Raw genomic sequence first — 26,548 nt, 5'->3', positions numbered from 1 at the left:
TCTGGGCCAATCTGGAGCAACGAGGATGGCCTTTGGTCTCTCCTCTCTTATTTTCATAGGTTCATAGGTTCATAGCTGTTTACTAGGCTAACGACCACAAGGGTCTTTTTAAGCCTAGCAATGCATCCCATATCTCTGACAAGTTCTGATACCCTTGATAAGTGTAAGCAGGGGTTTTGGGAGATGAAACATTTACAGGTTGCTTGTGTCCATTAGAGACATAGGTGCCAAACCAGAGATGAATTTCCTATTCCTCATCCAATTGTCCAAGTTGCACTTGAATTGGGTTAGGGAGGAGCCCTACTTCACCACTGGAGTGGCTTACAAACACTCCCTATGAAATCAAATAAGCCCAAGTACTTCGTTGTTTATACCTTTTTCTTATATGTTATATGTATTGCTTCCACATCTGAATTTTGCATGTCATTTTCTTGCATTACTCCTAGAAATCATAACATTTTTCTGTCTCAAAAGAAAATTCTGACAGTTTTCTGCCCCATCTCTTACTTTTCATTTCTTATTATTTAAATTTAACCCTAACTGTAAAAGTTTCTCCTTCGCCTGCCCCATTCCAACTAAAGGTGGGCAAGCCAAGGTTATCTTGACCTTGAGTACAAGTGAAGCTCAGGCTTCTGGTCCAACAAATTAACAAGCTAGAAATAAACCAAGCAGTAGTTTCTTTTCACATTCTTAATGTGTCCTATTCAGCCAAACATAAAGGTTTTAATTGCTCTCTCTTAGTTCTTGTCATGTCAGATATACACTGTGATTGGCTAAAATCTTAAAGGTGGCAGTTAAAGAGATCCAGTAGGAAGAAAAGAGCACTGCTATGTAAGTGGCCAGGAGGAGTGCAAGACATGGTGAGACTTCTGCCTGCAAAAGATTTCAGGGTGACTTCCAGCTCTGACTGAGGATGAGGAGGGCAAAATTGGAATGTCTGTGTAGCCATCAGATATTTACTTCACGTTAGAAAGCAGCCTGGATTCTCACTGAAGACAAGTGTGTGTGTGTGTGTGTGTGTGTGTGTGTGTGTGTGTGTGTGTGTGTGTGTGTGTGTGTGTGTGTGTGTGTGTGTGTGTGTGTTTTGATCAGAATCTTGGGAATAAGGGGCAGAGGAGGGTATGCGTACACAAAGAGGGAGCTCCAGGGGAAGGTCAAGGCATCCACCTTCCATGCTAGGAGGTGATACTCCCTGGTACAGAACTTGTGCAGCTGGTGGTTGAGGTGCGAGACAGAGGTCCACTTCTGGGGTCCCCCACTCCTTGGTGATTTGCAGAAAGATTTCTCTGTGGAGTTGACATTCTTGGTGGTCCAGTAAGTTTCTGCTTAGGTGGTTCGCCAGTGTATTGTTGGTCCCTGGTAAGCATTGGGCAATTAGGTGTAGCCCCATGGCTAACCTGCACAGGAGGTACGACTGAGTGCCCCCCTGCTTGTTGATGTACCACATTACTGTGGTGTTGTCTGTTTTCATAAAGAGGATTCCTGGCCTGAGATGGGGTTGGAAGGAAGTTGGAGCCTTTTGCACTGCAATAATTTCTTTCTGGTTGATGTGCAAGTGAAGTTGGTGGGGATTACAAAGGCCTTGGGTACAACTGCCTGCTAGGTGAGCGCCCCAAACAATGTCTGAGGCGTTGGTGGTGATTTTCTGGCCGGAAGGGCAAAGGATGAAGGGAAGATCCCCCCTCCCCACAAAAAGGGCAAATATCTATCCCAACAGAGTGCTGCCCCCCTGACATCTCAGATACTCAGGTAAGAGCCGCCCTCTCCAAAGCAAAAAACACAGCATCAATGGGACCAGATGGTGTCCCGGGCTGCGTCCTACATGAACTCCAAGAAGAGCTAAACCCAAACATACAACTACTGTTCAGTCTTAGCCTTACTACAGGATATGTACCCAAAGAGTGGCATACAGCAACAGTGGTCCCTCTCCATAAAGGTGGTGCCTCAACGGATCCTGGAAACTATCGCCCCATAAGCCTGACTAGCTTGGTCTGCAAAGCTATGGAAAGGATCATCATGGACCTCATAAATAAAGATATTGGGGACCTACAGACACTGGATCCTACCCAGTTTGGCTTTGTTAAGGGCAGATCCTGCCTCTTAAACCTGGTTGATTTCTTTGAAACAGTCACCAAGGCCATTGACGAGGGGAAGGTGGTCCACACAGCCTACCTGGACCTCGCAAAAGCCTTCGATACAATACCCCACTCGGGCATTATAGATAAGCTCACCAGCTTAAATATAAACCCCTATGTCACTAGATGGGTTGCAAACTGGCTCAAGGACAGAACCCACATGGTTAGAATTGCTGGAGCCATGTCAGACTCCAAACCAGTTACAAGTGGCGTCCCACAAGGCTCAGTCCTGGGACCTCTCTTGTTTGGTATATATTTCTCGGTGGTACAGGCCAACACGGAAGGACTGTGGTAGACCAAGTTCGCAGATGACTGCAAACTGGGCGCCATAATCAACTCTCCAGCCGACACAAGCATCCTCCAAAAGGGCCTCATAGAAACAGACAACTGGTTCCAGAGCCATGGCCTCAAGCTAAACGCCAAAAAGTGTATAGTCATCCCCTTTGGCAAAAACAAAGTGCCCACAAATTACCACATAGGTGGTAATCCATTAAGTACAGAAGAAGTCATTAGGGACCTGGGGACCCAAGTTTATAGCAATCTCTCATTTGACAACCACGTGGCCAAAGTGGTTAGAAAAACATTTTATATAGCCCACCTAATCATGAAGGGATTCACATCTAGATCAGGGGAGGTCATCGTGCCTCTTTACTCATCCCTCATCAGGCCCATAATGGAGTACTATGCCCCTTTTGGGATGTACCTTACCAGACACCTGCAGCAACTGGAAAGACCCCAAAAGTACCTCACCAAGAGGATCAAAGGGCTCAAACAGATGCCATATGCTGCCCGGTTAAAGAAACTCCAGCTCTACTCAGTGGCATACCGCCTGCTCAGAGGCGATCTGTGCCTGACGTATAAAGCCATGTCCAACCCAGAATTAATGGACATGCTGCACCTCAGAAAATCCAAATCCCATCGAGCTACGCGCTCGAGAGACTTGAACCTCAGCACTGAAATAAATAGGACATGCTGGAGGGACAGATTCATAACCCAGAGGCTCCCTTCACTCTGGAATAAAATCCCAGTCCAGGTTAGGCAGAGTCCCACATTGACTCTCTTCAAGAGGAATCTTGATGAGTGGATGGGAGATCATAGGTTTACCCCGGCTATCACTTCTGTGTCACTGTTAGACAGAGGCACAGTATACTAACCTCAAAAAAAGGCATAGCAAAATTAATTTAAAATGGGTGGCGAAAGCCAAACACACTCTGGCTAGGCTTATAAATGCCCTAGGGCAGATAGCCTAGTATGAACCTATGAACCTATGAACCCTTGTTCATGGCACAGGCTTCTGCCCATCAGAGAAATTCTGCCCTTATATAAGGGATCAGAGGGAAAGTGGTCTCTAGGGACTGAGAGTGCTGACACCAAAGGTACTTTTAAGTACCACTGAAGTTTTCTCAAGTGAAGCCTGGCAACAGGGATGAGAAGAATGCAAGATGCCATGTATAACAGGGCTTGCAGGAACTTCCTCGCAGTGAGGTGACTTCTGGAAGCCAGCTGGATGAAGTAGAGAGGCAGGAAGTTCTGTTTTTCTGGGGACAGAAAGGCCGTTTGGGTTGCTGTGTCTAGCACAGCTCCCAGGAAAACAATTTTCCTGGTGGGGGTTTGCTTTGATTTTTTTCTCATTGATGGTGATCCCTAGAGAAGTTAGGAGTGATTTGGCAAATAGAAGGTCCTGGAACAACTTTCCTTTGCACTCTGCCTGAATGAGGCAGTCATCCAGGTAAGGGTAAATCTGTATATTTCTCTGTCTGCAGAATGCTATAGCTGGGGCCAAGCACTTGGTGAATACTCTGGGAGCAGTAGATAAGCCAAAGGGCAGTGCAGAGAACTGAAATTGTTGATAGCCTGCTCTGAAGCATAGGAATTTTCTGCACGATTTCCTGATGGGGATGTGGATGTAGGCATCTTTTAGGTCTAGTGTCACAAGCCAGGCATTTTGTGTGAGCACAGGCAGGAGCTGCTGCAAAGTTAGCATTTTGAATCTGGGGACCACCAAGGAGGTGTTCAGTTTGGATAGATCCAGGATGGGGCGGCAAGTGCCCTCTTTTCTTGGAACAAGGAATAGTCTGGAGTAAAAACCTTTTCCTGTTTGATCTGGAGGGACAGGTTCTACTGCCCCCTGGGATATTAGAGTTTGGATCTGTTTTAATGCCTCTGCCCACTGGTTTGGGGGGAGGTCTGGGTACCCTCTTGGAATGGGGAGTTCGCTGAAGGAGAATCTGTATCCCTGAGAAATGATTTTTAGGACCCATTGGTCCTTGGTTACAGAGACCCAATTGTCCTTGAAGAGGGTGAGCCTTCCTCCTAGTTTTTGATGATTGAAAGGAGGGCAGAGGGGGGAGGGAGAGTCATTGTGAGTGCTTGCCATAAAAGCTTGGCTTAGAACTCCCTTCCTTAAGAGAAGGACGTGGTCCATTGTTTGCATCTTTGCTGGCCCTGGGATAGGGGCCTGGATGGCCTGTCCCTGCGGGACTTACCTTGGCCCTGTCTGTTAGATGCAGGGAAGGCCCAGTGCTTAGAGGGAAAGTTCCTGCTGAATCTGGGAGGCTGGACTTGAAATAAATCTTTTACTGTTTACATAGATTTTGCTTTGTCTTCCATCTTTTTCAGCACCTCTTCTGCTTTTTCCCCAAACAAGCGCTCCTTATCTAGGGGTGCATCAATAAGTTTAGACTTGACATGATCAAGGAGAGGTTGTTCTTTCAGCCATGCATGTCTCCTAATGACAGATCCTGTCACTGCTGCCCTGCTAGAGGATTCTAGGGCATCATATCCACATTGTAATGACTGTTTGACCACTTGACAAGCAGAGTGTAGTACTTCTGCCAGCTCTTTTGAGTTGGCACTGTCAGGAGAGATAGCAATCTTCTGTTTTAATTGTTCCAAAGTGTGTTGTTGATATTTTAACATATGGAACTGACAATTGAGTGCTCTGATAGGTAAGGTTGCAGAGGTGTATACATTCTTACCCCATCTGTCCAGAGCTCTGGAGTCTTTGTCAGAAAGAAGAGGATTCTTGGCAGAACTAGTCTTAGCTCCTTTGAGTCCCTGTGTAATGACCTCAGGGTCTGCAGCAGGATTCCTGTACAGGTATGTGTGAGAATCTGGTACTCTGTAGTACCTGTCAGGTTTAGTTGGAGCAGGAGGCAAAGCATTAGGGGCTAGTTTGGATTCATGGAAAACATCATCCACCACTTCCAAAATAGGTGGGATGGCCAGGGGTCTGTGCTGAGGTAGGTCCAGAAACTCTCTAAGTCATTTCTTTGACTGTGGGAAGTCTTAAGATTCCCAATGAAAATGTTCCCTGAGACAGTGAAGGGTTTCCCCAAAAGAGAGATCCTCTGGAGGGGAGGCAGAAGGGATGGATTTGTCTGCATCTGAATCCTCATACACAGTTAAGGGATGTTGTTCCTCTTCAAAAGCCAAATATTCAGATTCCTCAGACTCTTGGTCTGTCATAATTTCTGGAGAAGGATGCCTTTTCCTTTTTGAAGTGGGAGTCTGAGTACCTCGGATAAGGGAGATGAGACCCTCTGCCATTTTAAGCATTTGAGCTTGGGGTGGGGGAGCAGTAGCAAGACGGTGGCCATAAGTAGATTTCCTAGGATTGGCCTGGTTTCTAGGCCTGAGAGAATCAGATGGTCTCGGAAAGCGGTAGTCGGATGCAAAGACATCAGTTTCTGTCTAGAATCAGTAGTGCGAAAGGCCTCCTCGGAAGACGGTACCTGCGTCGTGGCTCTGGACCCAACTGAGGCAGAGACAGCCAAAGGCTCGGAAGACGAAGTGGATTTCTGCGGCATACCGGACTCTGAAAGGGTCTCAGCAGAGGCCTGCATAGAAAGTGAGTCGGTCATCAGGGGCTGCAAAAGCACCTCACTGAATTCCGGAGAACTGACGACTTGCTTAGCGGTTGTGTCATTGGAAGGCTTAGCTTTGTGTGGCCTGTCTCTGTCTTTATTGCTACTTTTTTTGGAATGTCGACAGATTGTTGGCTGACGGACCCCATATCGGAATTCGAAGATGGAACATGAAAATAATTGTCTACAAAAAGAGCTCTACGGCGAATGGTTCTCGCATTAAAGAGGGCACAGAACCGGCAACGAAGGACATTGTGGTCTGGGCCTAAACAAGTGATGCAGTAAGAATGAAAGTCTCGGTTTGAGATCTGCTTTCCACAGGCAAGACAATTGTTAACTTTTTCGGACATGGGTTAGAGCAAGAAAAAAGGGTCCCCAATGGGGTACTTAGCTTTAGGTGTTTTCTGCTGAAATTCAACTTCTGGTAGTGACTGATCGGCAGTCGTGAGAACTGCTTCTGCTACGGGCTCCACACCAAAAAAGACTGATGTAATGACGTTGGCCGCCTTGCTTTATAGCACTGACAACCTGATGTCAGACTACAGGCAATGGCAGCCTGTGCACAAAAACATTGACTCTGGTATTCGGGCCGACCGAGGGCTACCACAGTAGGAATAACCCAAAGGTGATGACTGCAACAGTGAAACACGAAGAACATCCCCTGTCTCCCACACACCACTGCTTCCACCCTTCCCATATTGCTAACACTGCACTTCTAACCTACATAGATACTATAAATAAAGCTAGAGATAACGGCAATCTAGTCTCCTCCTTATTTCTAGACTTGTCTAAAGTCTTTGACATAGTTGTCCTCCTTAGGTCTCTCTTTCTCAGCCCACCCTTCTATGGTTCAAAGGTTATCTGTCCAATGGTTATCAGTCAGTAAAATGGAACTCTACTCCCACTCCATACCTCCCAGTTAATACCGGTGTACCACAGGGCTCTATCCTTGATCCCCTCCTCTTTAACATCCTCACCAGCACCCTCCACACATCCACACAATAGGCTCCATAATACAGTACGCAGATGACTCCACAATCATTTGCACATCTGACAACAAGGCATACCTCCAAAAGATATGCAACATTTGTTTTGCAATACCAAAAACTGTTACTTTTTAAGATGACCAAAGTTCAACATAGGTTCATAGGTAGGTACTAGGCTATCGGCCCTAGGGCCCATACAAGCCTAGCCAAAAAATGTACCCTGTCTTTCGCCACCCAAGAAAATTATTTTCCTGTGCCCCTGTCGAGCAGAGCCACAGAAGTGATCCCCGGGGTGAATTACCCATTTCCCATCCAATCATCAAGATTTTTCTTGAAGAGTGCTAATGAGGAGCTCTGTTTGACATAGATAGGTAGTCTGTTCCAGAGTATGGGAAGTCTCTGGGACAGGAATCTATCCCTCCAGCATGTTCTGTTTATTGTGGTGACAAGGTTAAGGTCCCTAGAGCGTGTAGCTCGGAGGGATTGGGATTTCTTTAAGTGGAGCATGTCCAACAGCTCTGGGTTTGACATAGCTTTGTATGTTAGGCAGAGATTGCCCCTGAGTAGGCGATATGCGATGGAGTAAAGCTTTAGTTTTTTGAGACGGTCTGCATAGGGCATCTGTTTGAGGCCAGTAATCCTCTTTGTGAGGTATTTCTGTGGTCTTTCCAGTTGTTGTAGATGTCTTGTGAGGTACATACCAAAAGGGGCGTTGTACTCTATAATGGGTCTAATGAGTGATGAGTAGAGGGGAACAATTACCTCTTTTTTTCTGGATGAGAATCCTTTTGTGATGAGATGAGCCACGTAGAAGGATTTCCTGACCACTGTGGCAATGTGATTATCAAAGGAGAGACTACTGTCCATCTGTGTCCCAAGGTCTCATCACATTTTCGGCATTAAGTAGACTACCAGCTATGTGGTACTTCATGGGTACAGAGTTTTTACCAAAGGGGATGACAATACACTTTTTGGCATTGAGCTTCAGGCCATGCCTTAGTGAAACACTAGGTTTGCAGGGGTAAACCACACTCTGAACCAAAACAAAATTTTTTGTATGCTTTTTCCCTCCAACTTCTATTAGTCTTCTTCAGATCTGTTCCACTGTATTGGGTATCCTTAGTATGAGGGTAGGAGACAACTAGAAAGGATGTCATACAGGCAGCCATGGAGGCTGTTTGTCCTCACTTGCGCTGCAGCAAAGACAGTGCTTGTGATGAAGCTCTAACCTCAGATGCAGTTGCTGCCATGAACACCTGCATCACTAGATGGCATCCTCTGCTCTCACTGTGCATGTGCATGCTTCCATCCACATTCAATGAATGCTACCAATGTAGGCTTGGGATCACAATGCCCACATCTCCAGCTTTTGTCCATTTCAGTGACCTTTAATCATCCATTTCTATAGTAGCAGAGGAGTAAACGTTCCCTCCATCAGGATAGGCAAGCTGGCACTGGCTCTCATCCACCCCAGCTGTATTCTTCCAGCACCTGAGCCACCACTGAAACATGGGTCATTTGAGTAATAATCACGGCTTTCATTTCATGTTATAATCAAAATAAAGTATCTGTTGTAGAATTTAGTTGTTTCTATTGTAATTATCATCACAACATTTCTGAAATATACTATCACAGTTTCCTGCATTGTTAAAGGAAAAGTTGAAAATATTTTCCTAAAATACAATGATATTTATTATTTTTCATGTTTTTTTGAAGAACATAACTGTCCTGCCGAAATCAGGACTGTCATGTGAAAACAGAAGCAGGTGTTAACCCTGTTTAATGGCAACAGGTACTCCTTTTACCCAGCCAGGAAAGGGAATATTTCAAGCAGTTTTGCTATAGCAGAGGCTGTTTTGGTTTGCAAACATGGGTTTATAGAAAAGAATGTTACTGAACATGATCTGAAATGTTAAAGCATTACCTGATCCTTGGAGAAAGCAATGACATAGGATAGCTTCTTTCCCCATCCGACTTCATAAAGAAGTGGTTTGTCGCAGACATTTTCACAGGGATCACAGTGTAACCACCTCTGCTGAGATGCAGAATACACCTCTGTCCACACGTGATCTGCAAGAAAATTGGACAGAGTTTTACTTTCAACTTTATTTACAAGGCCTTCACTTTGCTACAAGGTTTTGCATTATCCAATAATTTTTTAAAGCAGCATAATACTACTAGAATGATTTACATAACTTAAAAGAAGCCATCTTGAAGTTGATTTCAGTTCTTATGCCTCATTATTGTAACTTTGCCATTGAGGGCTATGTGATAACAGGCAACTGTTTAGAATGGATGCCAGGTTCTGCTCACAACAATATCACCTAATGATGTAAAGGAACATGCAGCCTGGTTCTTGTCTGCAAATGAAGTAGTGAGCACAAAATCAGTAAGGGCAGGACTAAAAAGAGAATACAAGGGACCTTAACCGAACATGAAAGAATCCTGCCAAATCTACTCTGCATTCAAAAGGGAGAGAAGAAGTGTGTGTGCGTGCACTTGTGTGAGCATGTACTCGTGTGTGTGTGTGTGTGTGTGTGTGTGTGTGTGTGTGTGTGTGTGTGTGTGTGTGTGTGTGTGTGTGTCTTTGGGGGGAATAAAACATTCTTTATCAAATTATTGACATAGCAAATAAGAAGAGATCAGCAGAAGGAAACCCCTGCAAATATGTCCTTCTATGTTAAGTTATCTAGACTGTTCTTTTCGAAATAGATCTTTGTCATTAGAAAACATAAATAAAATAAGTTGCAATCAGAGCTGATAAGGGCTCACAGAATGGAAGGTTAACATAAATTATAAAATGAATGATCATTATTATTCAAAAATGTACACGTTCACTGGACAACACACTCTGTGCTTGTTGTAAACCCAGAATTACTTACAGAAATTCATTTTGTAGCTATGCGCAATGATACTAAACTCACGGATGTCACAAGTGCCCTTTTCCACTGTATCAAACTTAAACACAGCGTGAAACAAAATAAAAAAAAAATAAATAAATAAACCAAACTACGCTTTAAAGTATACTGTTATGAATGCTACCTGCAGAACAGAAGTTCAAGCAGCAAGCAGAGCACTCTGCAAGCACACAGGTCTGATTAAAAAGAAAATGAAAAGACGACTATTCAGGATGCCAGATCTGGAAAGATATCCAACAATACGCACCATGTGGCTACTTAAAAACAAGTAAAAGAATTAGCTGGGATAGCTATGTACTGTACAAGCATCAGCACGTATCACCTGAATGCATGCACAGTACATAATTCAGACATCCCATAAGGAAGAAGCTGAGGAAGAATATTAACGTCAGTTTATACTACGGCATTATTTAAAAAGGTAAGCAATTTCATTTTTAAATAATGTTAGTGTATAACAGCAATAGTCAACTACTTTGTGTGTGTATCACAGGATTTACCCATGGTTGGTTTTGTTTAATCACCTGGGTTTAGCCATCTGGGAGCTGGAAGCACTATACAGACTGTATTACTTGACAGTGTACAGACAGCATTCAATAACTTGCATTTTGTTTCTTAGGAACAAGCATTCCTTTAAATCTGAAGTCTGAAAGTGCTAGCCTAAGGGCCAGATATGACCCATCATCATGTATTGTGTGGCCCTCACAAGATGCTACTGGTATAACCAGTGCATGGAGGTACTTCTATTGTAGCTGATGCTTCCCTGCTCCTGTTTGATGACTGGTCCAATTTCCCCTCTCCCTCTGGTTCAGCTGCTTCATGATACTGAGCTAATAAGAATGGCTTCATGGAGAGCAGCATCAGTCAAGCAGTCTAATCACTGGTGCCACTGTGGGTCACTCCTCTGTAACTAGGGTCCAGATCTGAAATAAGAAGAAAGCTGTCTAGTTGGTCATTCTGTGGCTGCATCAAACTAACTGTAAGCTAAACCTAAAGCAATCACGGGAACAGTACATATGCAGCAAAGAACATCACTATGTACATTTGTGTTTGTCTCGTGTAGGTGATGCAAGATAATAAGGCAAACTAGACAGAATAAAACAGAAGGATCACTTGATGCATGTCAAAATTATGTATGCCTAATAGCAGCTGCAAAAATGCTTTACATTTAAATGGTAGAGGGCTGGCTTTCTGTGTGTAGACAGACAGTAAGAATGGGGAAGCATATGCTTGTGTCGGCACTAAAAAGCAACAAGTAAATTCAAATGAGCAAAGTGCCAGTGCATTTACGGCTTTTGTGTAATTAATGGAATATGAGCTAAGTAAGAATAAGAGCATCAGTCTGGTGCAACAAACTGAAAGGATCTAAGTTCGTGACACTAATTTAAATAATAACAGCAAATGTGTACATAGTAAAGTTAGTATTCCTCTACATAAATGCAAAAAATATGCAGTCAATATAAATATGCAAAATATGCATGAATGCAAAAAACATGTAAATACAGGTGGAATGCTCAATGAGAATGGAGGAGATACAGTAATGTTTATCATTCCTACACTGTCATGTTCCCTTGAGAATCTGAATTTACATGCCGCTGCCACCCCCCCTCCCCTGTCTTGAGGGTACAAATTTATATGTTATCCTCTGCTCCCACCCACATGTATGGACATGGTCATGACTCCCTGGCAGATGCGAACAGCTGTATTTTAGTTTGAACCCCCTGCTTTAAAGCTAGTAAGAGAATCAGCCATAATTCTCATGTGTTCAGATTCCACTGGTTTGACAATTACCCTCATGCTAGCAGTGAGGAAGTGTGTTTTAACGAGTAATCCTGTTTTTTTATCAATATATTGTTTTGAAAACAGATTTCTGTCTCTTTTGGTGCCAAAGGCTATTGAAAGACTGATGTTTCTCCCCAGATACCAAAACATGAGGAAGCAAATTCTTCAAGACTTTGCATGCAACCTTGAAGCAGTTCTATTTTAAGTCTGATTTGGTCTGAAAAACCTCTTGTTCTATTAACTTTTTAAGTGAAAGAGAGCAATATTTAAAAATGTCCCTGATTTTGGGCATTTGTCCCCAATTATTGTTGGCTTTTCCAGAATTCTTGAAGTTGAGAGGTATGGATGGAATTCTTAAAAAAATATAAAACATCTTATGAAGAAGTTTAATATCAACATGCAAAGCATTTTGTAAAGAATCCACATCACTCCTTCAACAGAAGGTTTAGGCCTAGGAAATCTCTGGAACTAGAACCAATTCCATGAAAAGGCAGGTACCCTGCAGGACACAACTTGGCTCAAATGCAGACAAGGTAAGTTCCCTAAAAAACAGTCAGTTATTCACCAAATCAATGAATCCCAAGACAGAAAAGGAAAAACATATGCAGAGGAAGGAAAACACTGCTGCTGCCTGGTAACTGCTACTGCTGGATCATGGGCAGGTAACAAAATCAAAATATGCATCTTAAAAAATAAGCAATATATATTATGCCCCATAAAAGAACAAACCAACAGGTATAAGACTAAGTGACAATGTAGTGAGACAAAGAAATGTTTATTTAGCCCAAAAGGTGAGAATACTCTGACAAAAATCATGCACACAGCTCTTGAAGAAGGTGATGCAGTCATCAGTTACACTGGTGAACCTTCTACTAGATTCAGTAGTTACCTGGATGTCTGTTACTGTTACCTTTAAAAGTGGAAGCCAATAAACTGAAAGCCTGAACTGACCAGCAGTCTTCAGACTTTGTTTTGCTAAATTTTTGCTACTTGGCAAAGGCACCGGTATCTTCTTAAATGACCAATATCATCTCCAAAGATGAACTCACATTAGCCATTCCTCATACAAAAATGAGAGGAAAAAAATAAAAATGTATAATTAAGCCTCTGAATGATGATAGGAAGAAAATGCTCATATTGCAGATGCCTCACTTTTAAAGTACTGTATCTGAATCAAGCAAACATTTCTTACTTTTTGTGACAAATTTTATTCTTTAATTTTTAACAAATATAACAGATATTACCCCTTGGCTTTAAAAGCATCACAATTATATTAAATTCAATATTCTGAGTGAATAATCTGTAATAAATGTAAACATGCTCTTATTAATAAGGTATGGCATTTCAAAATTCTTTTGCAAACTTCTGCTTATTAAAGCAATATTGTAGATTATGAATAGACTGGACAAATTATTTAGACAAATATATTTAAACACAATTTTATCTATTACAAATGTGTGCATTATCATTCTCCACAAAATGATCCAGAATTTGTTCTTAAACCAGATTCCTGAGTCTTCATAGATGTTTTAAACCTTTCTTCTTTTACCAAAAAACACAATTTTCCATGTAGGACATAATGATATTAATTGGCTGATCTGTGTATTCTTAGACTTATACAGTTCCATGTTTAGACTCACGGGTGGAGCAAATTATTTAACTTCTGACAACTATATTTTATTTCTGGAATTATACTGACAAAGTCAGTATGCCAGTACTTCAATAACTGTTTAAATCAATGCTACATACTTAAAATGTCCTCATAAGATGTTTTTAGGAAACCTTAATATCAAATTTCGGGGAAAAGAAAACCCAGGTCTCCTCTTCTTTTTCCCCAATGGTAACAGTCAGTGCACTTCTGGGAGATGCTACAAGGGTCAAATGGGAACTTTAAAGTGGATTTTACTACCTTCAGGATTTTTCAAAAGCGAGTCCTCAGGAAAGAAAGAAAGTTTGAATGGTACAAGCACTTACTGTGTCTATCACTTTTAACACATGAAGCTCCACCCCCACTGACTCTATATCACCTGGTAGCAGCAGTTAGCCAAATCATGAACTGCACCGGGGGGGGGGGGGGGGGGGTCAGTCATAGGCTGCACATGAGTGTCACAGACTGCAGTGTCTTTCGAAAGAATGACAGGGCGAACACGCCGGGAGTAATGAAAGATACTAAGAGGTCAGCACATGTCCTAGTGGCTGCATTACATCTAACTGCTGCAGCACACTTTACTCAGTCATATTCCACTACACAGTTAACAGAATGCCAAAGTCCAGCAATAAAAAGAGGCTTAACTGACTCCTCCCAAGACTGCTGTCACTACTACTCCTGGGTGTTTAATTCAAACTTAGTATCCATTTGGTACTGTTATAACTTCCTAGTGAGAAATATGGCATCAAATTTTCAGCTGTTTCCCAAGAGTGACTCAGGTTTTGGAAAAGCTGCACTTCACAGCTGAAAAGCAGGCAACATCTTTCCAGTATCCCCCACGCATCCTCAAAAATAAATACACAAAACGTACATTATGGAAGTAAAAACCTGTAAAGTCGCTACAATCTGCTGGCAGAAACAATCTCTTTCAATGCTCCTTTACAGGTAGATGCTTGTAACATACATCAGCAACAAGGAGCAGGCCGCAGCAAAGTGCAAGTCTATCCATAATGACAATCCATTCTTCTTGGGTCACATAGACGAATGCTCGCTGAGTGACACATGATATCACTGCATACTTCAAATGGTCATTAAGTCAAGTAAGCCTAAGCCGATCAACAGAAGTGGCTAAAACGCTATAAGGAGAAGGATATAGAGCAGGACTGACTCTAAAGTGTCAAAATTAAAAATATTCTGTTTTTAATAATGTAAATGATTAACCATATTCTCCATATGAGCAAAGCAGAAGTTATACTTTATTACATAAAACTGCGACATTTGCCATATATTGTTTATACCAGCCTTCATTTTAGCTGAGCAGATCATTGCAACAACAATGCAACAAATTAAAATTCTCTAAAGAAGACAAAAACACTCTACTTTTGGCCAGATTAGTATGCTTGCAAGGGGCCATGTGTAGATCATGCAAATGTTAGGCTGGAAGAATTTACACCTATCCTTAAATTTCTATAAATATAAGAAGTTTATTTTTTCTTCTAAATATTTCTACGTGGTGAATTTGCTAAAAAATAAAGTTAGACAACAACTGCTCCTGACAAAAGACCAAATGACAGCAGTAAATCTTTGCCTACAGTTACAAAGAAATATATATGCAGCATTTTATTTACATGACATACTCTTACAGTTCTTAACATGCAGCCAGTCAATGTCCGTAAGTTACAAGGACATCTTAACTGGGATCCAGCAAATATTCAGTAAGAGAAAAGTGAAATCAAGCAAGCCTTATACAAAAGGAAAACAAAGTGCATATGCTCTAATTTACTGCATTGCACACCATGCACCCTATTACAGCAGGTCTTCATTTGGTTCTGCAGTACCTAATAGCTGTCCCAGAGACTACCCAGAACAGGTTAGAGTAAACAATATTTTTCAAGTGATGGAGGAACTTATAGGCTTAGAGATATGTTTCCATACCAGTTCTGAGGCAATGGAGGGAAATTTACCAAATGAGACAGTGGTAACTACACTCTTTATTATGATGTGATATGCCTAGAAAGAAGCTTTAGAAAATAATCTGGTGGAACTGCAATACCTGACTCTATTGTTGGAGGGACCTGTAAACAGATAACACAGGGAAAGCAGCAAGCAGAATGAGGGTACACAGAAGAAAGCAGCAGGTTGTACACAGTATTGTGGAAGATGCAGGATGAAAGTTGGATAAGAAATATATAATGGAAGACGAGAAATAATGTACAGAAAATAAAGCAGATTCATCAAGATAAGAACACAATGAATGGGGATGGTGGCAAAAAGACAGGTATGTGCACTTAAAAACAGTTACAAGCAGTGCTCCCAGCTAATATAAGAAGTGATGTTTAAAGAAAATGTGGCATTTTACAAATGCAAAAAGCTGGGTGTTGGTAGATGTAAAAATAACTAAATATAAAGCTGACCACACAGCTGCATAATAAAAAAACTATTTAATAAAAGTTAGAGCTTTTGCAGCAACCTGCTGCTTCATCACATGTAGATGTAGCTTGAAAAAGAAGGAATAACCTCTGTTTTGAAAACGTGAAAGCTTCAGAGATTTTTCTCAAGTAAGTATAGGATTTTTAAACCTTTGACTTTTTGGAATATTTTATGCAAAAGTGGCAGTTTCACCCTTCTGAAAATGTGAAAATGCAGGGACTTTGTACCAAGGCACTGACTGTAAAAGATACACAGTACAAGGATATGTGCAGCAGCGGTATCTGCTTAATACTGTTTGCTGCCTTTTTGGGGGGGAGGGGGGGTTAAGACAGCCACCCCTTCAAGATAAGCCAGATATATAGGTATGAAAGCTACCTCTTGTGACTAACTGTAGATATAGTACAGTTGTGTACACTTACCATAAATGTAGATGTTCGAGTGTATTCACTGTTGCAGTCATCACACTTGGGCTATCCTGTCAGGGGTAGCCCTCAGTCGGCCCAAATACCAGAGGCTTAGTATTTCTGTGTCGGTTGTCGCTCCAGGACTGACGTCAGGTCATCAGTGGTATAAAATCAGGCAGCCGACGCCATTACATCAGTTTTTCTTGCCCCAACTGTCAGAAGCCCCCAAATAGGGAGCTAGTTTATGGTGGAAGAACACCACCAATAGAAAGTAAATACCAAAAATTCCCTGTAAAGTGTGAGGAAGAGAGAGGGACAAGGGGGGTGGAGGGTGGGAAACCAGGACTGCAACAGTGAATAAACTCGAACATCTACAGTTATGGTAAGTGTACACAACTGTACTATGTTCTTTGTGTTTCACTGTTGCATTCATCACACTTGGGTTGATTCCCAAAGCTGAAGAAAATGGTGGAGGCAGTCAAGAAGACCCTGGGCTGGCTAGAATGCCCTGCAAGACTGCGGTGGCAAAGCCTGCCCTGGATTTGGAGAAGATAGGCAGGTGGTAATACTTGGCTGAAGGTATAAACAGAAGTCCATGTTGCAGCCTGCAGGATGTCCCTGGTGGGGACCCCTCCGAGAAAAGCTGCAGAGGTGGAGGTTACCCTGGTGGAATGTGTCCTGACCCCCTTTGAGGCACTTTCCCGTGCTGTTTGTAGCAGAAATGGATGCAGTGTGCTATCCATTTGGAGATTGTTTGGATATGGCCTTACCCTCTGCCCCTGATGCAAAGCTGACTAGCAATTGGTCAGATTTTCCAAAAGATTTAGTCCTATCCAGATAGAATCTGAGCTGTCTGTGCACATCTAGAGAGTGTAGAGTCCTTTCCCCCTTGTTTTGTGGGTTAGGGAAAAAGGTGGGAAAATGAATGGATTGGTTGAGAGCCACACTGGACACCACTTTAGGCATGAAGGATGGGTTAGTCCTGAGGGAGACCCTGTCAGCATGGAAAATGATGAAGGGCTCTGCAGCCATGAGTGATTGTAGCTCTGAAACTCTTCTAGCTGAAGTGATGGCCAGAAGCAAGGCTGTTTTCCAAGAGAGGAATTTTAACTCTTATAAAGCTGCAGGTTAAAAGGGGGTAGGGTGAGCTTTTCCAACACAAAGTAAAGGTCCCAAGCTGGGGAAGGTGCTCTTCTGGGTGGCCTTAAGTTGTTAGCCCCTCTTAGGAACTGTTTGATGAGAGGGTGTGAGAAAAGAGGTGGCTCTGTGCTGAAATGAGCAGAGATAGCTAATGCATGAATTTTAATAGAAGAAAAGGATAGACCCCTGTGTAGTAGATCAACAAGGTAATCCAGGATGAGAGGTAGGTAGGGCTGTGCCGTCCCGGCTCCCATAGCCTGGATCCAGGTGCAAAGCCTTTTCCATTTGTCAGCATAAGACTTTCTAGTGCTAGGGTGTCTTGCCTCACGTATAACATCTAGAACCTGTTTGCTGAGATTGGCAGCTTATGCAATGGTTATGGAATAAGCCAGGCTGCCAGATTGAGGGTCTGCAATTGGGGATGCATGAATTCTCCTTCCCTCTGGGTCAGGAGTGTTGGGATCTGAGGGAGATGCCATGGTGGCAGAGGTGACAGGCTGCGCAGCAGTGGGTACCAGTGCTGGCATGGCCAGTTTGGGGCAATCAGGATTGTCCTCGGTTTTTCCTCCCTTATTTTAAGCAGTACCCTTGTAATGAGCGGTAGTGGGGGAAATCCATAGATCGAGAGGTTGACCCATTGGAAGGATAGAGCATCCACTTTCCAGGCCTTGCAGTGAGGTTCCCTGTTGCAGAACTTGCTGAGCTGATGGTTGGAGTGGGAAGCAAAGAGGTTGACCTTCGGGGTGCCCCATTTCTGAGTTACAAGGGTGAAGGTTCTTTAGTCTAGCTGCCACTCGTGTAGGTCCAGAAGATTTCTGCTTAAGTTGTCTGCCAGAGAGTTTAGAGAGCCTGGCAGGAATTGTGCTAACAGGTGTAGTTGCATGGCTATGACCATGTGCCAAAGGGTCATGGCGAGCTTGCACAGAGGGTATGAGTGAGTCCCTCCCTGCTTGTTGATATACCACATCACAGTGGTGTTGTCTGTTTTAATCGGGTTCTGGGTGAAGTGGGCTGTGAGAAGGGTAGTCCCTTGTTGATGTAGCGTGCTGCTGCCCACCAAAAAAAAAATATTTCCTTAAACAAGGTATCATTGGTATAAGAGTTTCCAAGTCTTAAGGGTGTTGACACCAAAGGCTTTTTAGGTACCATTGTAGTTTCCTCACATGCAGTCTGGCATATGCAATGAGTAGAATGCAGGAAGCCATGAACCCTAGAGCTTGTAGGATTTTCCTTGTGGATAACTGGGTTTGGTGACTAGTTGAGAGAAATAGACTGTCAGGTAGGTATGCTTTTCTGGTGCAAGGAATGCCATCTGGGATGCCGTGTCCAGGCTTGCTCCCAGGAATATAATTGTTTGGGTGTGTATTAGTTTGGATTTCTTTTCATTGATAGTGTACCCTAGGGAGGTCAGTAGGTCCTTTACAAAGGTCAGATGCTTGAGCAGCTTTTCCTGACTGCCTGAATTAAACAGTTGTCTAAGTATGGGTAAATCTGAATATTTCTTTGCCTGCAGAAAGCAGTGGCAGGAGCCAGACGTTTTGTGAAAACTCTGGGAGCAGTGGATAAGCCAAAGGGAAGAGCAGAGAACTGAAAGTTCAATGATGCTGCCCTGAAACGTAGATATTTCCTGCATAATTCCCTGATTGGGATGTGTAGGTAGGCCTCTTTTGGGTTTAGGGTGGCTAACCAAGCATCCCTGAAGAGCATAGGTAGTAGTTGCTGGAGGGTGAGCATTTTGAATTTTGGTATCATCAGAAAGGTGTTTAGAACAGATAGATTGAGGATGGGGCACCAGGTACCCTCTTTTCTGGGTACCAGGAAGAGTCTGGAGAGAAACCTTGGCCTATGTTCTGCAGAAACGTGCTCTATTGCCCTCATAGAGAGTAGGGAAAGGACTTGCTTTTTGGCCTCTGCCCACTGGTTTGGAGGAAGATCTGGGAACCCCTTTGGGGTTGGTAGAGTGTGGAAGTAAAATTTGTATCCATTGGACACTATGTTGAGGACCAAGCGGTCATTGGTAATGGTGGCCCAGGTGCTTGCGTGGAAGGAGAGTTTTTCTCCTGGGGGCAAGTGCAGGTGGGCAGAGGGAGGGGGTGGAAATGGAGAGTCATTGTGAGTTCTTACCATGAGGGGTGGCTTGGCACTCCCTGGTTTTGAAGAGGAGGAACTCCATTGCTTTGATCTCTGTATTCCCTGGGGCTGCTTTCCCGGGGTCTGGGCTGAGCTGTCCTGAAGGGGGCAGGAAAGGACCAGTGCTTGGAGGGACAATGCCTACTAAACCTGCAGGAAGTCCTTAACTGTCTGCATAGATTTAGCTTTTTCTTCCATCTTTTTTTATGACCTCCTCTGCCTTGTTGCCAAATAAGTTGTCTTTGTGCAAGGGTGCGTCCAATAATTTGGATTTGACATGGTCTAGCAAGGGCTGTTCCTTAAGCCAAGCATGCCCTCCAAGGACAGAAACAGTGACTGCTGCCCTGCAAGATGCTTCTAGGGCATCAAAAATACATTGTAAGGTGTGCTTAGTTAGTTGACTTGCAGAATGCATTGACTTTGGTAACTTTGTTTTCTGCACAAGCAGGAAAAGCTGATATTTTTTGTTTGAGGAGGTCCATGGTATGTTGCTGAAATTTTAATATATGGAACTGACAATTTAATGCTCTAATAGCAAAAGTAGCAGAGGTGTACACTTTTTTACCCCATCTGTCTAATGCTTGGGAATCCCTATCTGAGAGGGTGGGATTCTTAACAGAAGTTGCATTAATTCCTTTAGGCCCTTGAGAAATAACCTCAGGGTCAGCAGTAGGATTTTTGAAAATACATTTTTGAGAGTCAGGGACTCTATGGTACCTGTCAGGTTTCTTGGGAGCAGGAGGGAGGGTGTCAGGAGTCAAATTAGATTCCATGAAAGTATCCTCCACAACATCCAGGACAGAAGGAATGGCCAGAGGTCTGTGCTGTGGAAGATATAAGAATTCCCTGAGTCTCTTTTTAGACTGAGGGTAGTCCTGACATTCCCATTGGAAATGCTCCCTTAAAGTATGTAGGTTTTCCCCAAAGGAAAAGTCCTCAGGTGGAGAGGCTGAAGGAATGGATTCCCCTGCATCAAAATCCTCATAAGCAGAGAGGGGTTGCATGTCTTCATATTCAGATGCCTCAGATTCATCGGACTCCTGTTCAGATAAAAGTAGTGGAGACAAATCTCTTTTTCTTTTGGAAGGGGTAGCTTGTCTTCCTCTGATTAGCATTATAAGGTCTTTTGCCATTTTAGGCACTTGAGACTGAGGCAAGGAAGTAGGTGCCTGAGATTGGGCTGTCGGTTTCTTGGGTGTGATTCGTACCCTGGGCCTTAGAAACCCGGCAGTTTTTGAAAGAGCGGTAGATGTGAAAGAAGTCATCAGTTTGTGTTGAGAATCGGTAGTGCGAAGTACTTCCTCAGAAGCTGGTGCCTGCTCAGTGGCTCCAGACCCATCCAAGGTAGAGACATCCGCAGGATCCTTAGTAGATGAAGAGTCTTGTGGCATACCAGACTCTGAAAGGGTCTCGATAGCGGCCTGCGAATCCACAGAAGCGGGCATCAGGGGCTGCAAAAGCGCCTCACTGTGGACCAGAGAACTGATGACTAGCTTAACGGAAGCATTGCTGTCTCTGTCTTTATCCTTACGTTTTTTCAGAAGATCTGCTGTTGGATGGCTTACCAAAGCCATATCGGAATTCGAGGATTATGAGCGAAAATAGTTAGCTACAATAAGGGCTCGATGATGTATAGTTGTGGCATTGAACAAAGAGAGCGGGGGACGTGGTGGTCTGGGTCTAAGTAAGTGACGCAGTAAGAATGAATGTCTCTGTGTGGTATTTGCTTTCCATAGGCGAGACAATTGTTAACTTTTTCTGACATCGGTTAGAGCAAGAAAAAAGAATCCCCAATGGGGTATTTGGCTTTAGAAGACTTCAACTTCAATTCAGAAAACGAAAACTCAGGTAGTGGCCAACCGGCACTCAGTAAGAATGAAAGTCTCTGTGTGGTATTTGCTTTCCATAGGCGAGACAATTGTTAACTTTTTCTGACATCGGTTAGAGCAAGAAAAAAGAATCCCCAATGGGGTATTTAGCTTTAGAAAACTTCAACTTCATTTCAGAAAACGAAAACTCAGGTAGTGGCCAACTGGCACTCATGCGAACCGCTTCTGCTTTGGGCTCCTTGGCAAGAAAGACTGATGTAATGGCGTCGGCTGGCTTATTTTATACTACTGATGACCTGACATCAGTCCTGGCGCAATGGTAACTGACGCAGAAATACTAAGCCTCTGGTATTCGGGCCGACTGAGGGCTACCATGGCAGGGATTAACCCAAATGTGATGACTGCAACAGTGAAACACGAAGAACATCTGCAGCTCCAAACACACATTATGAAATCAGGTCTCAAGCCTTAACTTTTTTTCTGAATGTCAAAAATTTTTTAATCGGACAATGTTGTATGCATTCTGGTTATGGAATGCAGAAAACTCTCTGTTTTTTGCTTAAAAAACAAAGACCCCCAGCCGCTTATGTATGATTGCCTCCCAGTGGAGCAGTCAGCCTGATGCTTCTCATTCTCTATTTGTTGTTCTCTTTATAGTGCATCCATATGCCTTGGTTTATCATGGTTTCTGTTGCTGATGCAACCTGACAAGAGAGAGCACAAGTCAGAGTGCAGCCTACTGACAGAATAGAGGAGTCGCCGAAGTGGGAGAGCATGAATGAGCATGAATGAGATAAGCAGCTGTGGCAATAGGGAGATCTGAGATGTAGGCCTGAGAATGAGATGATATGTTGAAATAAATAGGTTGCTGTGGTGTTTGGTTTTATCAGTTATAAGTACTAAAGTGTGCTGCAAGCAGCAGTAGTGTGGGTAGGTAGATTACTTTTGACAGAACTTAAAACAATGCAGTTAAAATGGGGTGGGATGGACAACCATCTGTTTGCTGGGAATGGTAATGGGGAGAATGGCTGCAAGCATAACTTGTCAACCGGCGCAAATTCTTAGAACGTGTGAGCTTGCCTCATGTTTTTTATTTTCTGATAAATCCCTGAGAATTGCACTGAAGGCAGTAATGCCAGACATTAGATTTCATACTTGTTATTGTTCTGAAAATGCACGTTAATGCAAAAGTTCTTCTGTTACCTTTTTAGTCAATTAGAGTAATATTTAAAAATTGCCCCTGATTTTGGGTGTTTGTCCACCTATTATGTTTAGCTTTGATCAAAATACTTGACCAAAGACATTGAGAACTACTTCTGTGAGACACCACAATGCTTAATGAGACATTTCCGAGGTGTATTGTAAGAAATTGTGCCTAGAAGTGCTTGCAGCTCTATTAGGAAGTGAACATAACTTCACAGACAGCAGGAACTAGCCCTATGACCAGTCTCTCTGTTGTATTATACACAAAATGATAATATGACAGATGTATTGTCACTAGAATATTGTAAGCCGCAGTGGTGCAGCGGTAGCATTGTCGCCTCATAGCAAGAGGTTCTCCCGTTTGATTCTTGGCTGGAGCACCTTCTGTGTGGAGTCTGCATGTCCTCCCCACAGTCGAGTGGCATTCGAAAGACATGTGTGAATGGGCATGCCTTCGTAAAAGGTTGGGCTTCGAGCTGGCACCTCGGCACCGTAAAAATCTACTGCCAATCATTAGCGGACCGGAGTTCCGCAGTGGCGACCCCTAACTGGGAAAAGCCAAAAGAAGAACAACATTGTCACTGGAATATTGTCTAAATTTCTGATAGTGGACTAAGTTCCTGATAGGCATAAACAGTGTCTTGATGTCTTATTTCTTCTAGAATAAAAATGCTTTTATTTGGGAACGAATGCCATTTTTGATTATTCCATACTTTTTAATACATTCTGAAAAGGGGGCTTTCTTGATGGCAAAAAATGCCTTCTCAGTATCGCCTTTTAGATGTCTGAAGAATTTCAAAACTGCATTTTTTTTTATTTTCCAAGACCAAAGTAATATTTTTCTGCTTTTAATTTAGTTATATTTCATATTGAAGGACACATGTGAAATAACTGCTTTGATGTTACCTATGTGTTAAAAGAATACTTGGCACCACAGCAATATACCAAGTAAGGTGTCCGAATTTTCCCTGTTACTTTTAACTTGTCCTTTTTTATTTAAAACTCATATGAAACTGATGTTAAAATGGTCAAAACATCAAATTTTCAACATGACAGCAAAATATTTGCTTTGTTAGCCTACTAACTGAACTTGGAAAATAATTACCTCTGCAGCTTCTCATTAAAATCATTGGGAACTCTAACCTGAAATGAGAGGCCATGCTATTTACTAACATATTTTCTCACCTCTACTCCCACATACATAACGTGACATTGGCAGTCAACTTATATGCTATTATTAAGTCGGACTACCTGCAATTTCCTGCTCTTTGCAGCCAGTTTTGGTGGTTGCCTGACAGACTTAAGTCATATGACTAAAAACTACTAGCAGAAGAACACATTCAGTCTTCTTTTAGTTGCGGCTTGCATTTATGTGGCTTTTCTTACTTGCAACGAGAAACCAGGTTGCTCCTGTAGGCAGTCGCTACAGTAAGCACACACTGCTCATAGCACAACTCCTTTCTAGTCAATTTTAATTTACATTTACTGTGATCAAATGGAGTGGATTACAACACAGTAGATGTTAAAACACAATAATGTGGTAGTTTTTCACTATTTCTGGGGATTAAGCATTACAGATAATCACCACATATGTTTATTTAAGGGGGTAATCTTTGGATGAAATCAAAGGACATTTAGGGTAATTATAATAAATGCAATTATTGCTATGGCTTGGAGTAGGTGGTTATGGTTTGTAGCCTTTTTAGAGGTACAAGCTGAAGTAAATTAGTGTGATAATTGTTTTACTTTTACCACAGCCTAACATCATACACAGAAACTGGTTATCATTTATTGGGGCAATAGGAAACAGGGTATGTGTGAAAACACAGGACAACAGTGTGATTTGGCTAGCATAAGGGCAGTGCACATGCTTATGCCTTTCTCTTTCTTTACCACCACACATATGAAATGTCCACATCTTGTAAACAGATTCTCGAACAAAACATGACCCCAGAAATTAGAATAAAAGATACAAATTCATCCTTAGCTAGCCAACTGCCACCATCATAGGGTGTGAGTTTCATAAAGAAATCTCAAAGAGGGACTGAGATGTAGCCTTTCACAGTTAGACATCAGAGACTTTAGTTCATACGCCTTTACTGCCAGTTTATTTGGCATTATACTCATTTTTCACTTTAGGTGACATGCCAGACTTCTACAGAGTAAGCTGAGCTCAACAATGGCCTTGGAAGCTTCTCTACTGAGATATCATTACATTGTAGGTAAAACTCCTTTTTATTTGTTGTAAATACACAAGTTTTTTTTTTGTTTTTAATACTGGAGTTGTATCCCTACAGTTTAGACAGAGTAAACTCTATTATGTGAAGATAAAGTTGTGCATATGTCTTTAAGGCTGGAACACCAACATATTTTATTGCTGACAGTTCTGTCTGATTACCCCAGAAATGGCCACTGTAATTTTATATAGCCATTTAGTTCACTAAAATAGTAATTTTTCATTTTTTTCAGACTGGCAAATTCTGCATGTGTTCAGCCATGCATACAAATATTTGAGATTTTATTGGCTCTGAATCACCGCTAGTTACTGTGAGAACAGATCAGCACCCCATATATCATTTTTGGTAGAAGCACCACTTATACACTCTCCCATACACGTGCACACATTCAAACACAAGCACACTGATCTACCTCTTACCGGTCCCTCAGTTGATGGAACATGTCTGATGTTTTCTCTTACTTTTGTCTTCACCTTCTTAAATTACAGTTCCATACAGTCAGTTGATAATTACAGATATAGCTGATTCATTGTTTTTATTGATCATAAAGTACATTGCAATGCTAGACCTTTTGCTCTGTTACATTTTTAAGTAAGTTCAAGTAATAGTTTTAAAGCTTCTTCCTGGTGTTATCTAATGTTCCTCAGGTTTTTGTCCCTGAACCTTAGCATAACCACATGAGGGTATGCCCACCCCCACACAGAGACACAACCCCATACCTTTCAACTGTTCCCGATTTTACATAACATTCCTGATGTTGCCTCTTATACGTGCCCTGTCCCTCAACTCATGGACCTCTGCAGTCAGTGAATAATGCCAGATATTAGAGTTTTATACTTCTTACACTTTAAAAAAAAAGTAACACAAACCCTCTTTAGTTACTGAAGAATGTTAGGACTCCGACTTGAAAACCTGCTTCTTGTGCAAAGAGTGTGCGGTTCGGACCCCCAACCCCCCTTTTTCTTTAACTTTTTTTTTTCTTTTCAGGTAGTATGAAAAAGTACCCCTGGTGTCTAGTGGTGCTGAAGATGATTAAATTTCTACATTTTTAATAAATTGCTTTTTCCTTGGTGTCTGGTGTTTCCAGCACCAATATGTGTTTTGTTCTGGTATCTACTGCCCCCCCCCCCTCCAAATACTGCAGAATGTCCTTGTTAGTCTAGGAGAGTTTAAGCGTTTTAGATGTATGACTGCCCCCCCATACATTTAAACTCACATTCATACATACATTTACTTTCTTTCACTGTTTTTATGTTTTCTCCTTAGAGTTGATTAATGCATGATTAGGTCTCTGATTTTTATATTGCCCTGTAACTGTAAGTGTGAAGAGTCACACACACACACACACACACACACACACACACACACACACACACACACACACACACACACATCAAAAAGATTTGAAAGCAAAACACCTAAAATCATAAAGATTTGAATAAAAACTAAAACATTTTTTTTTGCAGGGGGCAAGCACTCCCCCCCCCCCCCAACAAGCCCTGCTAATTACATATACCAACTCCAAGATAGCATCACAGTGGAGAAAGAGCAAATTCTCTTATCCCCACTGTACCCTGATCTCATACATCCAAACACCAGCAATGTTTGATCCATTCAATTTCAGACTCTGCAGCAAATATTTCAAGTACTCAAACTCTTGACAGTTTGAGCTTTTGAAGGTAGCGCTCTCTCTGTGTGTGTGTGTGTGTGTGTGTGTGTGTATATATATATATATATATATATATATATATATATGTATATATATATATATATATATATATATATATATATATATATAGGTTTACCGTGGTATGTTTGAAACTGATCCAGTCGAACAATGACA

The 26,548-nt window shown here is 42.2% G+C and overlaps 1 protein-coding gene across 1 annotated transcript in view; it reads right to left on the bottom strand.

Annotated features, from left to right (window-relative positions):
* The window catches only part of NGLY1 (N-glycanase 1), a 714,901-nt gene that overhangs the window by 159,485 nt on the left and 528,868 nt on the right, over positions 1–26,548 (bottom strand). The window contains exon 7 of the mRNA XM_044064776.1: positions 8,912–9,057. Coding sequence (XP_043920711.1) covers positions 8,912–9,057 — 146 coding nt within the window. The remainder of the gene's footprint in view (positions 1–8,911; positions 9,058–26,548) is intronic.

Source organism: Protopterus annectens, chromosome 3.part0 (genome assembly GCF_019279795.1).
Source record: "Protopterus annectens isolate FY-2018-M chromosome 3.part0, PAN1.0, whole genome shotgun sequence".
NCBI lineage: Eukaryota > Metazoa > Chordata > Ceratodontiformes > Protopteridae > Protopterus > Protopterus annectens.
Note: the sequence above shows the minus strand (reverse complement) of the source record. Positions and strands in the feature narration are given on the sequence as shown.